The sequence below is a fragment of the Bufo bufo genome, chromosome 1 (assembly GCF_905171765.1).
Source record: "Bufo bufo chromosome 1, aBufBuf1.1, whole genome shotgun sequence".
Taxonomy (NCBI): domain Eukaryota; kingdom Metazoa; phylum Chordata; class Amphibia; order Anura; family Bufonidae; genus Bufo; species Bufo bufo.
In genome coordinates, this window is record NC_053389.1 from 430,332,203 (window position 1) to 430,354,555 (window position 22,353).

General features: G+C 44.2%; 1 protein-coding gene across 2 annotated transcripts in view; it reads right to left on the reverse strand.

Moving 5' to 3' along the window:
* Positions 1-22,101, reverse strand: part of LOC120978484 (zinc finger protein 346-like) — a 28,403-nt gene extending 6,302 nt beyond the window's left edge. The window contains exons 1-6 of one of the 2 annotated variants that reach the window (XM_040406646.1): positions 21,947-22,101; positions 15,085-15,188; positions 14,905-15,000; positions 10,149-10,302; positions 8,313-8,558; positions 2,045-2,138 (exon numbers count right to left, since the gene is read on the reverse strand). In XM_040406646.1, coding sequence (XP_040262580.1) covers positions 2,045-2,138; positions 8,313-8,558; positions 10,149-10,302; positions 14,905-15,000; positions 15,085-15,188; positions 21,947-22,004 — 752 coding nt within the window. In that variant the 5' untranslated portion in view covers positions 22,005-22,101. Of the gene's footprint in view, positions 1-2,044; positions 2,139-8,312; positions 8,559-10,148; positions 10,306-14,904; positions 15,001-15,084; positions 15,189-21,946 lie in introns of both variants that reach the window. The other variant, XM_040406638.1, reaches the window with a different exon arrangement.
* Positions 22,102-22,353: the final 252 nt, after the last annotated feature.

A 22,353-nucleotide genomic window follows, 5' to 3' on the forward strand; every position in this document is an offset into this window, starting at 1 on the left:
CTAAAGGCAAAGAATTCCAGTTTTGCTTTTGGCTGAGATCACGGAAGCGAGCGTGCATAGTCCTGCATGCATGCTCAGTAGCCCCTGTTCATTGCCACCTTGTATGTCCTCTGATTATTACTATACAACAGGTCAAGGGGGTCCTTGGAGTTGTTCTATGCAACTATGAGCATATACACACAGGCAATGGGTGGGATTACATTATCCCAACTTTGCTGCCATCAGTAAAAGGAAGAGGGACCGCCCCCTACAGTTATGAAACCATGCCTAGAGAACAGAGAAGCGCTCAAAGCCGCAGGCGAGACAACCACTTTAAATTTCTTTTGTGAGACAAAGTGACTGAAACATGGAGATATGTCGATTTTGATATTTTTTCCAGTGACAGCTTTCACTGTATATGTTTTGCCAGTTTGAGCATTTTCAGACGCAGCCATACCACTGATATCCATTTTGTTTGGTTTATTTTTATATGTAAAATAGGAAAAAGGAGTGATTACAATTTTTAGCTTTTTTTTTTTTGTTAGTTTAACTTTTTCCCCCCTTAGCAGACTTGATAGCTTGTCCCATTGACCAATCTACGACAGCAGTCTATGGAATTTTGACACACTGCCTGAAAAGTCAAGCCTTGTGCACAGCTTTTCAGGCAATTAGCCATGACAGGCAGTCATGGCAACTGATCAGAGCCCCCTGGATTTTGCTGTGGGGGGGGGTCCAATGGGAAGAGAGCTCCTTCCCTCTGCCTAACCTCACAGATATAGTGATCGCTATTGATCACACCATACAAGGGGTTAAATGACTGGGATCGGCGGATTCCATTCATTGTGGCCAAGTGCCGGTGTATTATACAGCAGGCAGCCACCACGTATGGATTATGCTCAGTGCATGAGACCGCTCCATACTCCTTACCAAGACGTCACTGTACGTTTCAGTGAGCGCAAGCATTAAGACCTTAGCACAGTTGAATGCAGAAGCCAAAAATAGGAGGGGGGGGGGGGGGGGGGGGGGTCATCATTTTGGTGAATAAATGTGGCGTCACTCAGGGTATTATGTCAGATCCTGCTTTGTACATGTATTCCTGTAGGGGACTGAGAGAAACTTTCGTTTTATCCATTCTAGGAATTAAAGATAGTGTCTTCACTGAAATTAACTCACCATATTTCCTCTATTGGGTAGGAGATTTAAAGGGAATCTTTCGCCAGGTTTATCTGAAGGCAACATGGAGTAGTGACTCAGATTACAGTGGTGTGTCACTAAGGCTACGTTCACATCTGCGTTTACCTTTCTGTATTTGAGATCCGGCAGAGGATATCAAAACCGGAGGAAAATGCTTCAGTTTTGTCCCCATTCATTGTCAACGAGGACAAAACTGAACAACCTGGAACGGAGTCTACCAAAATGCATCCTGCTTCATTTTGTTGCGTTCCCATGCCAGACACCAAACCGCTGCAAGCAGCGTTTTTGTATGCGGCATGGGAAACTGAACAAGCCATGTAGGTCAATGGTGCTGAATTGGAAAAAAAAAAAAAAAAAAAACAGATCTGGCGCCCATTGACTTACAATAGTACTTGATGCCGGATGCGGCATGTTCATTTTCGATCTAATACAACCTGATCCGTTCTGAAGGGATGCAGCAAGTTGTATTATTCAAATGGATGCATTTTCCTGCTGTTTTGATATCCTCTGACAGATCGCAAAACCAGAATGGAAAAGATGTGAAAGTAGCCTTACTTGTTTACCAACGTCAGACTGACCGCTTTCTCTCTATGCACAGTAATAGTGAGCAAGCTGTCAACCAGCAGTGGGTGGAGTTTAGGACGACGGACTCAGCACTGCATGTTATAAAAACTGTTTTTTTTTTATAAGAAATACTTCACAATGACAAGTGCCACATCGCCATAAACAGTGATCTTTTGCTACTTTATGCTGCCCTCAGATAGGACAGCATAGACCAGCTGTTACGGTGTGGGATAAAAATGTGTAGTATGAGTAAATTAAAAGGAATCTAAGAAAAGTGCTATATATCTTGATAGTGGAATAAACTTACTTGTTCTTGTGTTTGGATCCACTGATGTGAGCCTGATACTGCTCTATAGAATTCAGAACAACATTGCATGGATCACAGCGGAACCAGTTTCCGGCTGAAAGAAAGGAATGGCAAGTATTTAATATGACCTGCTACCCAAGACATGTTAATAAGACAAAAGATGAGACAGGAATACATCGGCTTGTAGCGCTTCAAAAAGGGCTCACTTGCTGAAGAAATATCTAGAGCGTTTCTCAAGATTTTTTTTTTTAAACAGAAGGGCATCTTAAAACTCACTATGATGAATGCTACTCAGAGGGGGGGGGGCTGGAAAAACAACAAAAACTGATTTTTGCCCAGAATACAGGTCCACACTTTCAGGGTCCAGTTACATTTTTATTCCTTACAATATTTTAGAGTTGACTGGTCTTTACAGCTTAGGATAAGGCAAATGATTAAATAAAGAGATTATGGGCATCCAAGTTGGCAGCAGTCCACAGCTTGGCACGCAGGAGGATTTCAAGTAAATTCTTAATGCTAACGGAAACAAAGGCTGAAGAATATCAAGGATGCAGGCATCTTCTAATCTAAATGACTTCATTACATCTAGTACAAGGTGACATACGAGCTAGACTGCCCTACGAATGACCGCCAGTTCATATGGAGACCTAGGGGGCTTCTTACCATTGCAATAATTGCCTTTACATACAAAAACCTCAAGTGTCTTAACACTTTGCCCTCTTGTAGCACAAAAAAAAAACTGGTAGGTATGTGTGGCTGTCTGTGTAGCATTTGTTTTCGCTGTAGATATTTGGCAGTCTGAAAATGCCGGCTTGTCAAGTGTAATACATTCAATAAGCAGCATATCTGGAGAATACACATCACTGCAAAGTGGTTGGATAATGGCTATAACTGCACAGATTAGACAGACCTAGAATGACAACATAACTCACCTATCTGGTAAGGAAGCTGCTGCCTCAACTGTATTAAATAGGTTTTCTCCATTACCAGCAGTCATAAACTATCCACAGGTCTCCAAGTCCCCTATGTGGGGTGGTAGTGCACATGCGTGACCACTGCTCCATTCACATCTATGATGGAGTTGCCACGTGAAAAGCTTGGCCATCTCCATCAGTCTCACAGAAGTTAGTTGAGCAGTGATCACACAAGTGCACTTGAACGGGGACTCTTGCTGTTGTGATCCTTGCAGGTTCCAGCTGTCACAAAAGACCAAATTATGAGGTTTTCAAAAGCTAATGCCTGCACATTGTTTTTGGCATGAAGACCATACTTTATGTCTTAACAAGAGCTCTCCACTTGTGAGGGGCTGTCCCCAATGCTGAAGAATCTCCCCTGCCATTTGGCTGACCGGGCCCTGACAATGTCACATACGCGTTGCTGCTCCGAGTAGTGCAGTAGCGACTGTTCATGCGCTGATAGCCAGAAGTGAAGCCACTGTGCACACAATGATACTTGGTCAAGCTGCTGTCAGGAGGGAGCTTTTTCAGTAGCGGGGAAAGCCCCTCACAGGAGAAGAACTCTTGATAAAATTATTTACTCTTCTCTACCCCGGACATAAAGCCTATAAAAACGGCAACAATTTTCACAAATCTGCACTGTTTTCGACCTCTGCAATTGGCTTTACCCCTAAGCTAAAGTATCAAATCCTAAGATTTGGAAAACCATAGTACAGCCTGATGAACTCACATGCACAAATACATTACATGGACAGATATATTCTGAATGGCATCAACGAAGGTTGTCATGTAGCCCGCATTTTTGTGGCACTGTTATAATCCAACAAACAAATGTTTAAATACACCCGACTCTATAGGGGAGAATTATTTATGAGATTTGCAACAGCATTTTAGTTTTCTTCTTTATGCTTTATACATGGCACCGGATGCCATATGTAAGGGCATAGACTGGGAGCCTTTTTGTGCCCAGCTCTGATCAGAGTTTTCATGCTTCAATACTTAAAGGGCTTGTCCATACGGGAAAAAAAAAATTAAAAAGGGGGCAGTATGGTTTAAAAAAGTAAAAGTAATACTTTACCGATGACTCGCTGTTCCCATCGTGATGTTTTCCAGGTTTCCTGCCGGTCTCCACGTCCTGGCCTGTTTAGACACAGGAAATGTGACTTAGTCAGTCACTGGCAGCAGCAGTGTCCCGCCTCAGCCAGTGATTGGCTGAGCCGTCTTATTTCTGTGTCGAGAGGGACCAGGAGAGGCCAGCAAGTTACGTAAGTAGGTCTTTCTTGGCTTGGAAAAGTGGGTTTGCATCCCCCTTCTTCTGAGCAGAACTGTTTATACAGTTAGCAACTGGAGAAACTAGTTCTAAAATATACAAGCACCCTAACCAAGACAAATCCTCTAATTCCTGGACCCCCGCAGGTAAGTTGAATACTGGGGTTAATAGCATTCATACCTTGAATGGACACAGCAGGCCCAAGAGTGAGGGGGAAAAAATGGCACCAATGGTGGTGCTGTTCATTTCTCAAGATGTCAAAACCTCATACACATTAGATTTAGGTCAGCAGATCCTGCCGATAATTACCGTGCATGCTGGGCTTCAGGTGCAAGCCGACTGAAGGGGCTACGGTGCACCAGTGAGCTACATACCCTTCATAGAGTACCAGGCACAGCTCCATGCACATCCACTGCAAATGCATGGAGCTGCGTCTAGACATCCTTTAATCTGCTGATCGGGAGTTGACCCGCAGTGATTAAATTGATATCTGTGTTTAAGCCTCCTTTAAGCCAGTTGGTTAAAAATAAAAAGGCCAAGTTCTGATCTTCTATATGTTTGAAACCCTTTATTCCCAACATAAAGAGGCTAAATCCATGGGGTATTCCAGGATTCTGACATTGATGACCTTTCCTCAGGATAAGCCATCAATATCAGATTGGCAGTAGTTCGACACCCAGGACCCCTGCTGATCAGCTGTTCGAGCCAGCACAGTCTATTGTGTTGTGGAAGGAGCAGGTAACTGCAGCGCTGCTTCTATTCACTTTAATGGGTGCAGTGCTGCAGCTACGAGCACCATCCGCTAAACAACAGACAACTGTGTAGTTGTGGTGCAATCCGAAAACTGCTAAATCTGTGGGGGTGCTGGGTATTGGATCCCTGAATCGGATATTGAAAACCTATCCTGAGGCTAGGCCATCAATATTACAATCCTGGAATACCCCTTTAAGAGCCCAGATGTATTCTGCAGGAATTTCACTGGTGACCGGAATATGCACGCTTCCATTTAGATGTTGAAAGGAAGAGTGAAAGATGATTATTTTTAATATACTGGTACATACTAAAAATAAGTCATCAGCCAGTTTGAAAATAACAGACAAAATCTGCATTTAAAAACATGAACACGTTTTTATTTCGTGAGGAATCCAGGAAAGGTTTTATTATGATTAAACACAAGCACATCTTCCAAGTGAGTCACACCTACAACATCTATTCAGTACAATAGCAATGTTCATGGAAAAGAAAGCAAAATACATTAATACAAACCAGCAACTGACTGGAGCAGAGTAGAATTGCAGTCTACAAAAACAAAGTATGAAAATAAAAGTTATCCAGATCCATCATTTCCCTACTGCTAAACTGTCCCGAGTCCAAGGGTGCGAAGACCTAGCCCCTCGAATCCGATTGAAAACATGAACTGGGTGAAGTCAATACGAATCAAATAGTATTTATAAAATGAGAGACGAGTGGGGATGCAGGGGGCACGAAGAGGGGGTACAGGTTAATTAAATGATCAAATTTTTGGTTTTCCAATTTGTAAACTGTATTTAGTAGTAACCATGCTAAAAACACATCACTGTTTATTAGTTCTATATGTTTGCTATGCAGTCCTAAGTAGTAATTCATCTGTCAGGTTATGAACCGTGCATTAAAGTATTCCTCCCAGTTAAAAAAAAAATAAGCTAAAAAAAAAAAAATAGCCTAAACGTCATTTCAATAGTTTGGCTCTGTTCACACTATGGGGCATGGTTTTCTTCCAAGATAAAAAAAGGTATACAGCAGAAAAAGAAGGAGACAGGAATGTAAGGAGACTTCCTGCTATTTGACAGGAAAGTTAGGCTGAGTTCACACAGGACTGATTGTGCAGAAAATCTGCAGCGCTGTACAGTACCAGCAAAGCGAATGAGTTTTAGAAATTCTTGGGCACACGTGGCAGAAAAAAGATCCGCAAAGACCGACATGTGGTGCGGATTTGAAATCTGCAACATGTCAATTTATACTGCGGATTTCATTGTAAATTTCACACTTTCCAATGCTGAGAAAAAAAAAATAAAAAAAATCTAATCTGCAGTTTTTCTGCAAAAAATAAATCTGTCCTTTGGTAAATTTTTCTTCGGCTACAGATTAGAAACAGAGAATCTGCAGCTCAGTCACTTGTAAACCTAGCCTTAAACTGCAGGCTGCATTTTTATGCTCTGTCAAACACTGAAGTCAATGACAGCTGTATCTGATTTTTTTTCTGCTGTAAAACCCTTTCACCCTTTGGAATTTGAAGGGCAAAATCCACTGAACCTAGCACAAATGCACCACATGTAGGGTATATGCACATGGCAGTGCAGTTTATGTGAATGCTCCGATGTGTTACTTATGGATCTTACCATGAAGTCTGATGTGGATTTGCCCCATTTGCATTGCAAAAGGAGAAATATGCACACCAACGTGATGCATATTTAAAAATGCAAACTGCAGGTCAATATCTGCACAGAAAATTTCCACACTGTGTACACAAGATTTTGAACATCTCACCTACTTAGCTGGTACTGTATTAGGCTGTAAAAAAATCTGTGTGCAACACACTGTGTGCATATAGCCTCAGATTTAGCAGAGTCCAAGTCGTTGTTTCTCAAGTTTATGTTGTAAATTTTTTGAACAGAATCCCATATAAAAAATCTGCAACAATTATGCCATGTGTGAACTATGGGTGCACAATCCATTCCTTGGAAGATGTCCAAGAACATATGGACATAAAAGAGTGGAGCCCCATGTTATGGACCCCCAGGGCATCTAGTATATGGTCATCCATTTGAAAATGCAACATGTAAATAATAAATTTTCCTGTAGCATTGGCCATATGCAGACCCTCCAAGCAAAAATACCTGGGTCCTAAGTGTCAAAGATGGACTGAAAAAATCAGCTTTAAAAAAATAAAAAGAAGCATCGCACTAGAAGCTCCAGTCTTCACCTGAAATATTTGTCCTGCCTGATATTGGTAACTTCTAGTATTTACTGGAGTTGAACATAGTCAATGTACCATACTGTTCCAGCTGAGAGGGTCAATGAATTATCCTAGACATTCTTGAAACATTAAAGGGGTTGTCTCATTTCAAACCGGTGGCATATTGTTAGGAAATACAATCAAGGTCAGATTGGTGCGGGGGCGCAGGTGGTGGAACTAGCCCCTACCCGACATTGGTGGCATATTATGCTAGGATATGCCACCAATGTCTAAGGTGACACAACCTCTTTAAGGAGCTGTAAACCCACACTGGAACAGTATAAAGCAAACTTTAACCCACTCCATGTTCTTGTCAACAACCCATAATTTAACAAGATACACGTTTTGGATGGATTTGATAATAGCCGACAACTGCCCTCGAGCTACAATGTCTACACTGTTTTGGTTGTTAACATATGTAGGGGAAGAAAGCAGTCTACACATTGTTAAAAAATATAATAAAGTCATTGACCAAACGCTGGCTAACTAAGTAGAATTTAATAAAAACCCTAAAATTAACAAAACCTAATTGAAGTAAAGGTCATTTCAAGTGTGCCCTTTCAAGCTTGTGTTAAAGGAGCTTCGTAACATAGGAATAAAAAAAATTAAAAAACCACTACATCACAGAGCCCAGTTCCAAGATGTTTGTCTATGTATGTGTATATAATATATCTCAATATATGAAAGCTACAGTATGAAAGGGTTAGGGCATATACCCTGACACAGAGTGCATCATTTACCAAAAACACACTCCAGCAGAAGCAGAATCTGCCATTGCACATGTAAGCTGCAGCTCGTAAACTAGCAGAAAACCATGGAGACAGGAAAGACTGTGTTGTAGGAGGAGAGCTGTTCATGCAGTACATTCACGTAGAGATATTGGGGAAGGGGTGCTAGAGAAGCACTTCAAACCCTGAAATAAAGCTGGACTAGTGGAGCAAATAAACATCTTATAAAACAGAAGAGAATGACTTGTACTACAAAACGGTTATTTCCCGACACATTAGACAGTGGGTTTTTGAGAATCAGGCTCAGCATTGGACTCACTTGCTCCAGAGCCTGGCGTTTGTGGATTGAGGGGTGTAGATTGCGGTATCATTTTCCCAGAGCGGCTATAAATACTCATGAGCTTGTTTTTAGTCTGCTGCTTCTCGTGTTTCTTGCCCTTGTAATGTTGCTCCGCCATATGAGGATTATTGAAGGTAGCGTTGCAAAGCTGGCAAAACTTGTTAGGGTCCGATCTATCTGGCGTTCCTGGGGGTACTGGTATGGGCTTGGCAACTCGAGGCATAACTAAGGAAACACAATTTATAAAAATGATTATTCAATTCAACCTTCCATCTTGGAAGAAAATCCCTAAAACTAGACTGACATTCATAGTTAAAGAGGACCTTTCACTAGAATAAAACATCTAAACTAACTATACAGACATGTAGAGCGGCGCCCAGGGATCCCCCTGCACTTACTGTTATCCCTGGGCGCCGCTCAGTTCTCCCGTTATCCCCTCCGGTATCTTCATAGTTAGGCTCCACCCAGGGGAACCTGCCGGAGTCTCATTCTCCCATGCTGTAGCGCTGGCCAATCGCAGCGCTCAGCTCATAGCCTGAGAGGCTTTTTTTTCTCTCAGGCTATGAGCTGAGCGCTGCGATTGGCCAGCGCTACAGCATGGGAGAAAGAGATGCTCTTTCTCCTACACCACTTTATTTGAGTCTGGAAGCCTGATAGTCACAGACGTGATATTCAGTTTCCTGTTTTAATAATTAATAAACTATTTATTATTTTCTCCTCATAAGTCTATTCAGGCAGATAATTTTATGTATTAGTGGACGTAAAACTTCCCTTCCAACATTACTGTGAATTTATTATTGCTGTAGAAAATAATCCAGAAAAGAAAAAAGAAAAGAAAAGAAAAAAAAAAAAAAAAAAAAAAAAAAAAAAAAAAAAAAAAAAAAAAAAAAAAAAAAAAGGAAAAAAAGGGAGATAACAAACCATGTCTTGTGGCTGACTTCCTGTGAACTACAAGATTACATCAGCAATCAGAGGGAACTTGGGAGACTGGCGGTCGGACCCCCAGCACTCTTACATTTATCAATAACATACTTTGCACAATATACCCCTTTGAAAGTCAGTTTCCGCTGGCTGTACTACTGAGGCTCATAGACAAGTGATTTCAAGCTCACAACTTCGGTCAGCAGTAAACTAACATTTTACCCCATAGTTTTCCCTTTAGCGTTTTCTGTTAAAGGGGTTGTCGGGGATTAGAAACACATGGCTGCTTTCTTCCCAAAACAGCACCATCCCTGTCCATGGGTTGTGTGTGGTACAGTACAGCAGCTCAGCTCCATTGGAGTCAACTTGTGGACATGGGTGGTGCTGATATTTTTTGGAAAAAAGCAGCCATGTTTTTCTAATCCCGGACAACCCCTTTAAAAAGGTAACCGGTCATCAGATTTATGCTGGCCTCACTGAGGGCAGCATAATTTACAGCAGCCACATGGACCATAGGAACCTGTAGAAAGGAGATTAACTTCCATGTGAGAATGCTTTGCTACCTGTGCAGAGGTCATTGAGGAGGGAGAGGAGTAGATGAGCTGTGACCATCATGTATTATGAATGGTGCATCCTATGTTATCTATATTGAGACGCTACAGGTCATTGGTATTCTGCCTGTGACAACATCACGACTACTAAGAAGTGAAGACGTCAGCCTACTGTGAAGCTCAGTGGCCAGTGTGAAAACTGAAAGATAAGGATTTTAAAATATACAGCGAAATGACAAAAAAGTATTGACCCAAAAACTTGAACCATAGTAATTTTCTGACAACGCAATCCCGGTGACAAACATTAAGTTACAGAATCCTAGTAAAGCACATGATCTCATACCTTGGGGCACTCCACCCTGCTCCTTCAGTTTCAGATTCTTTGAATGGATTTTGCCATTATAGTGAGAGTCGGCCACCACTGGAGATGAAAAGGTCATGTTGCAGACCGAGCAGCATTTGTATTTTGTATTTGTATCCACTTCCTCAATGGGAGTCTGCTAAAAAGAAAAAAACACTTGTACGATGAGAAGATAACATTTACATTGTATAATATGAAGTGCATGTTAATGTAATAAAGGTGAGGAAATCATAAACCACTGCTCTTCGGCAAGGCTCATACCAGGCCAGCGTTGGTCTCCTGTCTGCCGGGGAAATCTCGTGCCTGCGCTGTCCTGTTCAGTATTGGGCCCAGTGAGGGAAGGACGTTCGCCGACAGCCGGCTTCCTCACTGCACCTGCGCTGAATACGTCGCAGTAAGGAAGCCGACGAACATCCTTCCCTCACTGCGCCCAGTCAATCAAGTGTAGAAGGGCATGGAAAGAGGTAAGTGAACAGAGCCTCTAAGAGCAGGTGCCACCCCCTCTGCTCCTAGAGACTCATTTGCATATTATAAAAGTTAGTTTTTCTAGATAACGGCTGCACATAGTGACATGGGACTAACAGTTATGTTCAGCTGACATTAGCACATCACATTTTTCTGATGACAGAAAGCCTTTAATAAAAAGTCCTGGTTGCAGAAGTTAGAGCCCCTTAAAAAAACAAAAAAAGACAACACCATGAAAGCTTTCCCCCGACTAAAGCTCATCTGCCTCAGGACTGCTGGTATAGGACCTTTTACAAAGGCCAACAGAGCTGGCTCATAGCTGGATGTGACTTACTGTGCAGATCCCATGCTGCACTCCTCTTCTGGGAATGCTACTTAACCAATCACTGGCTGCAGCAGAGTCCCGCCCCTCAACCAGTGATTGGCTCAGTGGCAGGATATCAACGGGAACAGGCAGTCAGAACAGTGGCGGGGGAAATTGGCAAGGTGAGCAACAAGCTTGTTACTATTTTTTAACCATCTGATGAAATATTTTAACCATGTGACAAATACACCTCCACACATAAGACATAGCTTGCTGTAAAATACTAAATTTAGGGTACTTTCACACTTGCGTTGTTGGATTCCGGCACACTTTTCCTTCGCCGGAACTGCCTGCCGGAGCTGGAAATCCGTACGCAAACGGATAGCATTTGTAGATGGATCCAGATCCGTCTCAAAAATGCATTGCATGCTGCTGTATTTTCTCCGGCCAAATACCGTAAGAGGGACTGAACTAATACATCCTGAACAGAATGCTCTCCATTCAGAATGCATTAGGATAAAACTGATCAGTTCTTTTCCGGTATTGAGCCCCTAGGACGGTACTCTATGCCGGAAAAGAAAAACGCTAGTGTGAAAGTACTGTACCCTTAGTCAACTGCATCCAACAAATCATAAAGGCACTTTAACCCATTAGCTACCAGCACTGCACGTGCAGCGGGCATCATGGCCAGAAGGTCTCTGCTGTTTCAAATAGCAGAGACTTGCAGCTAATTACCGTGACCGGCAATAATGCAGATTGCAGTAATTAAAGGCTTTAGATGCCGTGATCAAGTGGGATCACGGCATCTAAAGTGTCAAAATCCCAGAAGCTCCTGCTTCCGGGCTTCCTACAGACATCCCCTGCGGCAAATGGAGATGTCAGTAGTAGCTCTGAATGCTGCGAGTCTCGCTACCCAGACCCACAGTATTCATGCTGCAATTCTTATTTTGGCCACCAGATGGCAGGCCAACATAAGAAATGAGCAATTGACAGTAAAACTCATTTTAAAAATACATGATTGTTCAAAATTAAAAAACAAAAAATTTATGGGCTCATATATGAACTTCCAAATTACAAAAAAATAAAAGTTGAAAATAAAAAAATATTTTAAAAAAAAGTTGAAAATCCCCCCCTTTCCATATAATAAAATTACCAAAAAATATCCCCATGACCAAAAACGTCCGTACTATTCAAATATAAAAATATTTTTCTAATATGGCGAATGGCGTAACAGAAAAAAGGGTCAAAATGACCAATTTGCCATTTTTTTTTATTGCTTCTCTTACTCTAAAAAAAAAAAATGTAATAAAGTCACAAACTCTCCAAAATGTTATGAATAAAAAGTATAGATTGTCCCTCAAATAATTAGCCCCTATACAGCTCAATATACATAACCATAAAACTAACTAAAAAAGGGATGGGAGTGAGAATTAAATTTATTTTGTTTACACTATTTAGACAAAAAATACACATATGGGGCATCGTTGTAATCGTACTAACCCATAGAATGAAGGGCATGGGTCAGTTTTGCCACAAACAAAACATAGCGGGAACCAAACTCTTAAAACCGTGGAGGAATTACTCTCTTCCGCCCCCCCCCCACAGTCTAACCCATTTGGATTTTTTTTTTAATACTTCCAACTACACTGCATGCCATAATTAATGGTGGCATTAGAAAGTACAACTTGTCCCGCAATAAATAATGCCTCATACAGCTATGTGAACAGAAATATGAAAAAGTTATGGCTCAAGGAAGATAGGGAAGAAAAATGAAAACGAAAAAACAAGAAAAAAAACAAAACACTGGTAGTGAAAGGGTTAAAGAGGCTGTCACCCCTTCTGACATGTCCGTTTTAGTAACCACTGGCATCCCTCATATTCCAGAGCATCTATTCTTATCACTCTGATGTGCCATTCCTGTATTATTCCTGCTCAAAGCTATTAAAGGGGGTTGTATTGTTTAGTTTCTAACTAAGCAAATGTAACAGCTTTACCATGCACTTAGGCCTCTTTCACACTTGCGTTGTTGGGATCCGGCATGCACTTCCGTTGCCGGAGGTGCCTGCCGGATCCGTAACAACGCAAGTGTACTGAAAGCATTTGAAGACGGAACCGTCTTCCAAATGCTTTCAGTGTTACTATGGCACCCAGGACGCTATTAAAGTCCTGGTTGCCATAGTAGGAGCGGGGGAGCGGTATACTTACAGTCCGTGCGGCTCCCCGGGCGCTCCAGAATGACGTCAGAGCGCCCCATGCGCATGGATGACGTGATCCATGTGATCACGTCATCCATGCGCATGGGGCGCCCTGACGTCACTCTGGAGCGCCCGGGGAGCCGCACGGACGGTAAGTATGCTGCTCCCCTGCTCCCCGCTACACTTACCATGGCTGTCAGGACTTTAGCGTCCCGGTAGCCATGGTAACTATTCAGAAAAAGCTAAACGTCGGGTCCGGCAATGCGCCGAAACGACGTTTAGCTTAAGGCCGGATCCGGATCAATGCCTTTCAATGGGCATTGATCCCGGATCCGGCCTTGCGGCAAGTCTTCAGGATTTTTGGCCGGAGCAAAAAGCGCAGCATGCTGCGGTATTTTCTCCGGCCAAAAAACGTTCCGTACCGGAACTGAAGACATCCTGATGCATCCTGAACGGATTACTCTCCATTCAGAATGCATTAGGATAATCCTGATCAGGATTCTTCCGGCATAGAGCCCCGACGACGGAACTCTATGACGGAAGACAAGAACGCAAGTGTGAAAGAGCCCTTACTGCATCTCCAGTTGCTCCTTTCTCAGATTTCACTGAGGGTCACATGACCTGTGATGTCAGCTTCTCTCCCTGCTCTGATGATTTGTGCACGAGTCTGAGAGAGCAGATATGTGCCCGTACAGCAGACGTCACAGTGCTGGCCATGCCCCCCTGCACTGCTGTCTGCTCTCTCCTTGGATTCTTCAGGAAAAAAACTTTAACCCCTGAGTAGCTGCAGGCAGTGAGGAGACAAATGCTGGGCACAGACTAGAGGAGTTCTGCAGAGCATTGCAGAAGAACAGGTAGGGGGAATATTCTGTGTGTATCAGCAGTGTCATTATACAGCTGGGACTTGTAGTCCTACACATACAACATGCTGCCGAGTCTCCTAGCAGGCAGACATGTCACTCAGGGCAGCACGTGTATTTACTCCCTTTGCAGAGCAGGGGGAGGGGCAGAGATTGTTGTTATTGCAGGTGAACAAAGGGCCAGAAGAGAACCAGGGAAATGAGGAAATGTAGATTTCTTTTTGCCTAAAACTTGCTAGCTTAGTTATATATTGCTGACCATCAGATTTACAGTGCTATATATATTTTTTTTCATAACTAGGACAACTCCTTTAATGAACTTCCAGCAGTTTACAATGAAGGTCCAGATGGGTGTTACAAGTAGCGGGTGTAGCCCTCAACAGTCTGACATTGGCAGCACTGACTGGATAGTGTCAGACTGCGCACCCCAAGTGGTAACACCCATCTGGACCTTTATTGTAAACTGCTGGCAATTCATTCATAAACTTCTAGGGGGAATAATAAATGAATGGCAGATCACAGTCATAAGATGTTCCAAAGTTATTACAAGGGGGGGGGGGGGGAGAAATTACTAAAACAGACATGTCAGGAGAGTTCCTTTCACACATTTTTATGCATTATGTATTTTTTGCTTTTTTAATGGAAAAATGTCACCTCAATATGTTAGCTGTCTAAGTCTATGGGAATCATGAAACGCAATCCATGCATTTTTTGTAGTGTCATTTTTAGGGTCCATGGTATTTTTTTTTTAAATCTTCGCATGCTGTAGGTATGAGGTTTGGTAATAAATATGTAAAAAAAAAGCTCAGATTTCACAATGTTTTTGACAAGGACCAAAAAGTGCCAAAAAAAAAAACCTATGTGTGAAGACCACCTAATATATTACTCCTACTAAGAAAACAAGTATTAATTACCTCAGTATCATCCGCTTTCATCTTTTTTGCTGGGGTAAAATCTTCTCCTTGGTGAATGGACATGTACCGTCGATATTTATTGGCATGCTTCTTGCTCTTTACGGAACAGGAAAGAAATTGGAAGAATTATGAATGTGTAAACCAATAGCATGTCATTTTGAATATGAAAAGAAGAGTCACCTGGTAATGAGCAAGCTTCTGGGACTCTGAGATCAAGACGGCACTGCATACTTTACAATGTGTGTCAGAGAAAATGTCACTGTTCTCCTGGATGAGACGATTTACTAGAAAAGAAAACCGCCAGAGTACATCAGAGGCGCACGAAGTGGGTGCAAACAAAATGGAAGGCATAGGTGTTACTCAACACGTCCAACATACTTGGTTTGAGACAAAATAATGTACCTCTACAGGTCTTAGATTTCATACAAAAGGGGTTTTTCCACCATTTTTGCAAAACCTGCACCGATAACCCATTAAAGTTTACAGTACATAAAATAGCTTTTAAAAAAATTCTACCATAGTATTTAAAAATACTGGCGATTCCAGTGCATGCTTCTGGTCTGCATTTCACCCTAAGGCCCCTTTCACACGGGCGTCATGTTTTTGGGCCGGATAAGATGCGGGTGAGTCGTGGGAAAATGCGCGATTTTTCCACGCGAGTGCAAAACATTTTAATGCGTTTTGCACGCACATGAGAAAAATCGGCATGCTTGGTAACCAAACCCGAACTACTTCACAGAAGTTCAGGTTTGGGTTAGGTGTTGTGTAGATTGTATTATTTTCCATTATAACATGGTTATAAGGGAAAATAATAGCATTCTTAATACAGAATGCTTAGTACAATAAGGCTGGAGAAGTTAAAAAATTAAATATTTTTTTACATTTTTTTATTTACTCACCTTAATCGACTTGTTCGCGCAGCCCGGCTTCTCTTCTTTCTTCAGGACCTGGTAAAGGACCTTTGATGACATCACTACGCTCATCACATGGTCCATCGCCATGGTGATGGAGCATGTGACGGACCAGGTGATGAGCGCAGTGACGTCACCACAAGTCCTTTTCCTACTGCACAGCAAAGAGGAAGACAAGAGAAGCCAGGCTGCGCAAACAATTGGATTAAGGCGAGTTAAATTATTATTATTATTTTTTTTTTAACCCCTCCAGCCCTATTGTACTATGCATTCTGTATTAAGAATGCTATTATTTTCCCTTATAACCATGTTATAAGGGAAAATAATAATGATCGGGTCCCCATCCCGATCGTCTCCTAGCAACAGTGCGTGAAAATCACACCGCATCCGCACTTGCTTGCGATTTTCACGCAGCCCCATTCACTTCTATGGGGCCTGTGTTGCGTGAAAAACGCACAAATTAGAGCATGCTGCGATTTTCACGCAACGCACAAAGGATGCGCGAAAATCACCGCTCATGTGCACAGCTCCATAGAAATGAATGGGTCCGGATTCAATGCGGGTGCAATGCGTTCACCTCACGCACTGCACCCACACGGAAATCTCGCCCGTGTGAAAGAGGCCCAAGTGCCCCTTCACAAACCCCTTTAGATGCATTTTAAGCGTTTTCATGGCATTTCTTGGGACATGTATAGGATACAAGTTTATAGAGAAAAGCACAAAAAGTAGATAAACACTGCTGAAGCTCAAAATGCTACAAAAAAAACAGAGCACAGTGCATGCAGACATTACTGTATTTTACTCTAGACTACGGCTTTTTCAAGCACAAAAATTAAATAAAAACCCATGACAGCTAAGAGTGACTTAAAGGAGATGTCCACCCTTTAAACATATTTTTAACCCCCTGCTGGACCGGTGGAGGGAAGCAATGACTTGTCCCTTAATAGGCCCACACAACCTTCGCACACGCGGGAAGTTGACAAACTGGGACAAAAACACTGCAAACTGTGCGCTGGGGAGATCTCATGCCGTTCAGTATTCGGCGGAGGCGCAGTGAGGAAGCTGGCAGCCAGCGAGCGCCCCTTCACTCAATGCGCCTGCGCCGAATGGTGCGAGATTTCCACAGCGCCGCCAGTTGGAGGTGAAGGCTGCCTGGCCCTGTCAATCTAGTGTAGAAGAGGCCAGAGGTGGGAGAACGGAGCCTCTAGGAGCAGGAACAACACCCCCCCCCCTCCTGCTCCTAGAGGATAATTAGCATATTATAAAAGTTATATTTCTGCAGTAACGGGGGCATAGATACAAGTAGGAATAGGCTAGTTAGGTTCAGCTGACATTAGCACATCGCTAATGTCAGACAGTTTATTAGGGTTAATTCCTTCATGTTTTAAGCCATTCCGAGCCAGATACCACCATTTTCATTGCAATAAAATAACCTATTGAAACTGCCCCAGAAAAGCTCCCTAAAGGACGGCTCAGCGTGACTGGTGCTGATGGTGACCACAGGGTATAAGAACAAGGTCACCAGAATTTCAGTCTGTTGTACCACAAAGATGGCATACTTTGGCACATGTAATGTCACTGCCTGCAGCAGGGGAGACGTCAGCAGAAAGCAGGGGTTCCGTTTCTGATTTCAGCTGATAAGAGGTGTCTGATTTAGAGGCTGGGGGTGCCTTTTAATGTATTTTTATCACTGCAAACTGTACGGGAAAAGTGCAGAGGTAAACGGTTAAACTTTCTTATCCTAAAACAAGTACCATGTAATCTAAAGTGCCCACAGCCTATGTAACTAAATATCTAGAAAAGAAAGCTGAGCCTCTGATAGCGCCAGACGTAAGGTGGTATCCGATAAAGGACGGCACAGGAGGGAAGCGCCGTCATCCCCCGTCCCACCGCACAATCTGAGTCCGTATGAATGATCTATTACCCGATGAAGGAGCATCGTCATCTGCGGTACATTTACACCGTCAGATAATCGCTAAACAGCGTTTTTATGAACGCTCATTAGCTATTATCTGCAGGATTCTGCCCGTGTAAAGAGCCCTTTTAGTCAAGACTCAAGCTTTTAAACAGGCCTTGAGACATAACAGGATTATAGCTACAGGCCCCATTTACACTGCCTGAGCATCGCTCACTAGCATTACCTGGTGGTGTAAAGGTACCACTGATTACCCGAGGAACGAGCCTAAATAATTGTTTGCCTGCAGCAGACTGTGCCTTCTAAACAGCCTCTGCTGCCGGCAATGTAAGGATTGTGTATGGCAAGGGCGACGGTGAAAGGGATCATTGCCTCTAAATCAGGCATGCTCAACTAGCGGCCCACCAGCTGTTGTAAAACTACAACTCCCACAATGCCCTGCTGTAGGCTGTTCAGGCATGCTGGGAGTTGTAGTTTTGCAACAGCTGGAGGGCTGCAGGTTGAGCATGCCTGCTCTAAATGAACGCTTCAAGCCCGAAAAGTCTCTGCTCAACTCAGGAAGAGACGTGACTGTAGAGCTGGATTTAAACAGCCTGATGGAGCGTTCCTTCCTGGCAATCACCTCAGTGCTCCAGACAAAAAAAATGACCAGGAGCCATTGGCTACTAAACTAAAAAATTTAGTCGCCAAATTACATTTTTTAGTCGCCAAATTTAAAATGCATATAATAAAAAAAAAGGACTTGGCGGAGAAGATGAGACGCAGGTGACAGTAGTGAGCCAGCACTACATATAGGAGAAAACAGCACCACATGCCTCTCACATCCAGGGACATCTTCTGGGGGACAAGGTGACTAAAAATGGCGAATTGCGTGGTTTAGATTTTTTTTTTTCGGTTACGGCCTTCACAGAGCGGAAATATTTTTTAATATTTTAATAGCTCACACTTTTTGGGACGTGGTGATTATTGTTTCTAAATTTTTTATGTAAAACTGGGAAGGGGGCCATTTAAACTTTTGTATTTGTGTTTTTTTCCCCTTTTTATTTAATAACCATTTCTTCCCTTAGGGACTAGAACCTGGATCTTTTCATCCCTTGTCCTATTCACCCTGATAGAGCTCTACTAGGGTGAATAGGATCTCACACATCTCCCTGCTGCTCTGTGCACACAGCAGCAGGGAGTTGAACATGGCAGCCAGGGCTTCAGTAGCATCCTGGCTGCCATGGTAACGATCTGAGCCCCAGCAGTGTAATCTGCCACCACTGGAGGGGATGGGACCCTGTGGCCACCATATAACAATGGGGGGAGACTTGTGGCAAGTGATAATGGGGGGGGGGGGGGGGGAGAGGCTTTGGGGGGGTGTACTGCACCACCAATGAATGTAATTAAAGAGGACCTTTCATGGGTACAAAGAATATGAACTTATCAGCAGGCTACATAGAGCGGCGCCCAGGGATCTAAGTGCACTTACTGTTATTCCTGGGTGCCGCTCCGTTCACCCGCTGTGGCCCCCGGTATTTTCAACATTCAGAGCAAGGAGGAGGAGACGCCAGTGTCTCTCCGTCTCCATGACAGCAGCGCTGTCCAATCACAGCACAGAGCCAGGGAGGAAAAAAAACTCCCTCGCTCTGAGCTCTGATTGGACAGCGCTGCTGTCATGGAGACGGAGAGACACTGGTGTCTCCTCCTCCTTGCTCTGAATGCTGAAATACCGGGGGTCACAGCGGACGAACGGAGCGGCGCCCAGGAATAATAGTAAGTGCACTTAGATCCCTGGGCGTCGCTCTATGTAGCCTGCTGATAAGTTCATATTCTTTGGACCCATGAAAGGTCCTCTTTAACTCCTTTATACAATTGTCTGCAGCGGTATCACAGACCCGGCCTCAATAACAGGGCATGCGATCTGTGGCAATTAACCCCTCAGATGAGGCACCTGAGGGGTTAATTGCCGTGTATCGCATGCCCTGTTATTGAGGCCGGGTCTGTGATACCGCTGCCTATACTTATGTTTTACATTCATTGGTGGTGCAGTGGCGACAGCTCCTCCCCTCCTCCTCCCTGCTATATCCCCATTGGTGGTAGTGGCGGCCGCGTCACAGTGGAGAGGGAGGGACTCCTTCCTTCTCCACTGTGCTACTGAATAGAACGTAGGCTGCGCAGGAGCGCGGCGGTACAGTCGCAAATGGCGACAAGACTAAAAAGTCTTGTCGCCATCTGCAAATTTTAAGTCACATTGGCGACCATTTTGGTCGCCATCTGGAGCCCTGCACCTGCTCATCAGTGGAGGAGAGCACTGCTATCACATGCAGCAATCACCTCCACTGTGTGGGAACCACCAGGGATCACTACTGCCATCGCTCGTCCTCATACCGCTGTGTTGTTTCTGGCCGTCCCGTTTACACCGCACCATCTGCTGCGCTGAGCAATGATTGAGGAGTCCGCACCAAATGACCATCCGCTTTGCTCGTCCATCTGGTGATCCGTGGCACTGGCCAGATATCTGGAACGAGCATTCGTACGAACGTTAGTTCCAGATAATTGGCCTGAAAATCAGGCCATGTAATGCAGTCAGGTTTTTTGACTGGGGAAAGAACACAGGGAGGAGAGGTGTATGGATAAGGCCTCATGCACATGGCCGTGGCCTGTACTGCGGCCCGCAATATGCGGGCACCGGCCGTCTGCTCCCTGCATCACGGATGTGGACCCATTCACTTGAATAAAACTTGTTCTAATTTTTTGCGGTGCGGACGGATCACAGACCCATTCAAGTTCAATAGGTCTGGATCCGTCACTGCGGCCATACGGATGGGGCCTGTGCATCGGGGGACCGCAAATTGTGGTCCCCAATGCACAGAACGGCCGCACAACAGCCGTGCTCATGAGGCCTAAGTCACAGCCAAGGAAAATATAATGAACTAGCTGCAGCAGGGGGGAAACTTGTGCAGATATGGAGGGGACACACTGGCGTGTAATGACTGAAGGGACGGGGGTACAGTCAGGAGAAGTGACCGTGGGGGCGGAGGAGGTGTTACCCTGAAGCCTCCCAGGGGATACTGCAACACATGGACATTGTATAGTTAGTAGAGCAAAAAAAAAAACTATCGAGATGATAATCAAAATCGTGCCATAATCGCCCCGGCCTAACATAAGAAGTCTTCTACCCCCTTAATTTCTTATGCGTGCTTCTGGAAAGTCACAGGGACTCTGAATTTACTATGCCTGCTCATGTGTAAGAACAGGGTTCTCCCCGGCTGTAACGCTGTCCAATCGCAGAGCGTCACAAAATAAAACTCACCTTCTCCCTGGCTGTAACACTGTCCAATCTCAGCGCAGAGCGTCACAAAAAACACCTCACCTTCATCCTGGCTGTGACGCTCTGCGACTGGACAGCGCTACAGCAATGGAGAAGGAACGCCCAGGGAGAAAAGCTGATGTTCCCGTAGTAGTAATTAGCATACAGCGCGGGAGGCGGTAACGGGGGCAACAGTGGCGCCGCTCTACATGTCCTGCTACTTAGTTAACAAAGTCCGGACCCATGAAGGGTTTGTCCAGGCTAGGTCATCAATATCAGACCGCTGGCACCCCCGCCAATCAGCTGTTATGAAACTACTACTACTACTCCTAGACTCTTCCTTTTACTTCTATGGGAGTTACAAAAAACAGCCAAGTTTGGAGTATGGAGGGGGAAGCAGAAAACAGAAATCTGACCGCCTCCATGTGATCATGGCCTTTTCTCGTTGAAGCCCTGAGGGCACCCAAAAACCAAGGGAAACAACGTAAGAAAATTAAAGGGGGTTGAAACAACACACCGGGTGGTATAGAGATATAAGCGAACCGCTTGGTGCCCAGTGGGGCCTATGGCAGGCACGCTGGTCACCACACAGCTCGGGTAGAGGACAGAGGGCTCCTTTCAGAAATGTGTATCAATGGGGCCACGGAAGATGCGGACAGCACACCGTAAATATAGAGCATGTCCTATTCTGAGGCATTGTCTACATAGCAATGGCCCACAAACCACCTAAAGGGGCTTGTACATGTGTAGAACTAGAGTCTGGGGACTGCACCACGTGACTGAGGGATGCACAGCACGGAATAAAGCTAAGGCAAGGCATTTCCCGCCCGCAGTTTCTGAATGGACACCGTCTGGTGATCCCGGAACACCCCCGGCCCAGGCTGGTTACACCCACCCTCAGTCACCTTCCTCCATCATAACTACCTGCATCCTTCCCCACCGGCAGATCCATACCATCACCGTTCCCGAAGTCGTCGGCCATTTTCCTTATAGTAGCAACTGGTAAAGCGCGCAGCACACGGCGTCAAGAAAGGGTACACGCGTTGAGAGCGGAAACCTCGCGAGATAGACCGTCACAACGCTCGCGAGATTCCAACATCCTGCCCCCGGATTGTTTTTTTTTTTTTTTTCGAAATCAAAGCTTTATTGGCAAGAACACGGGGTGGGGTGCTCAACACTAGAGGTTTCCTTTTGTATTGTTAGGTAATAGGTACGGCTACTGTGTATATCAGTGACAACATGGCTGCTTACACATAGTACACTGGATGAAACAACGTTCTGTCGTGGGTTTACCTTACATTTGCTGCATTGTTCCCCAATGACCTTTGAAC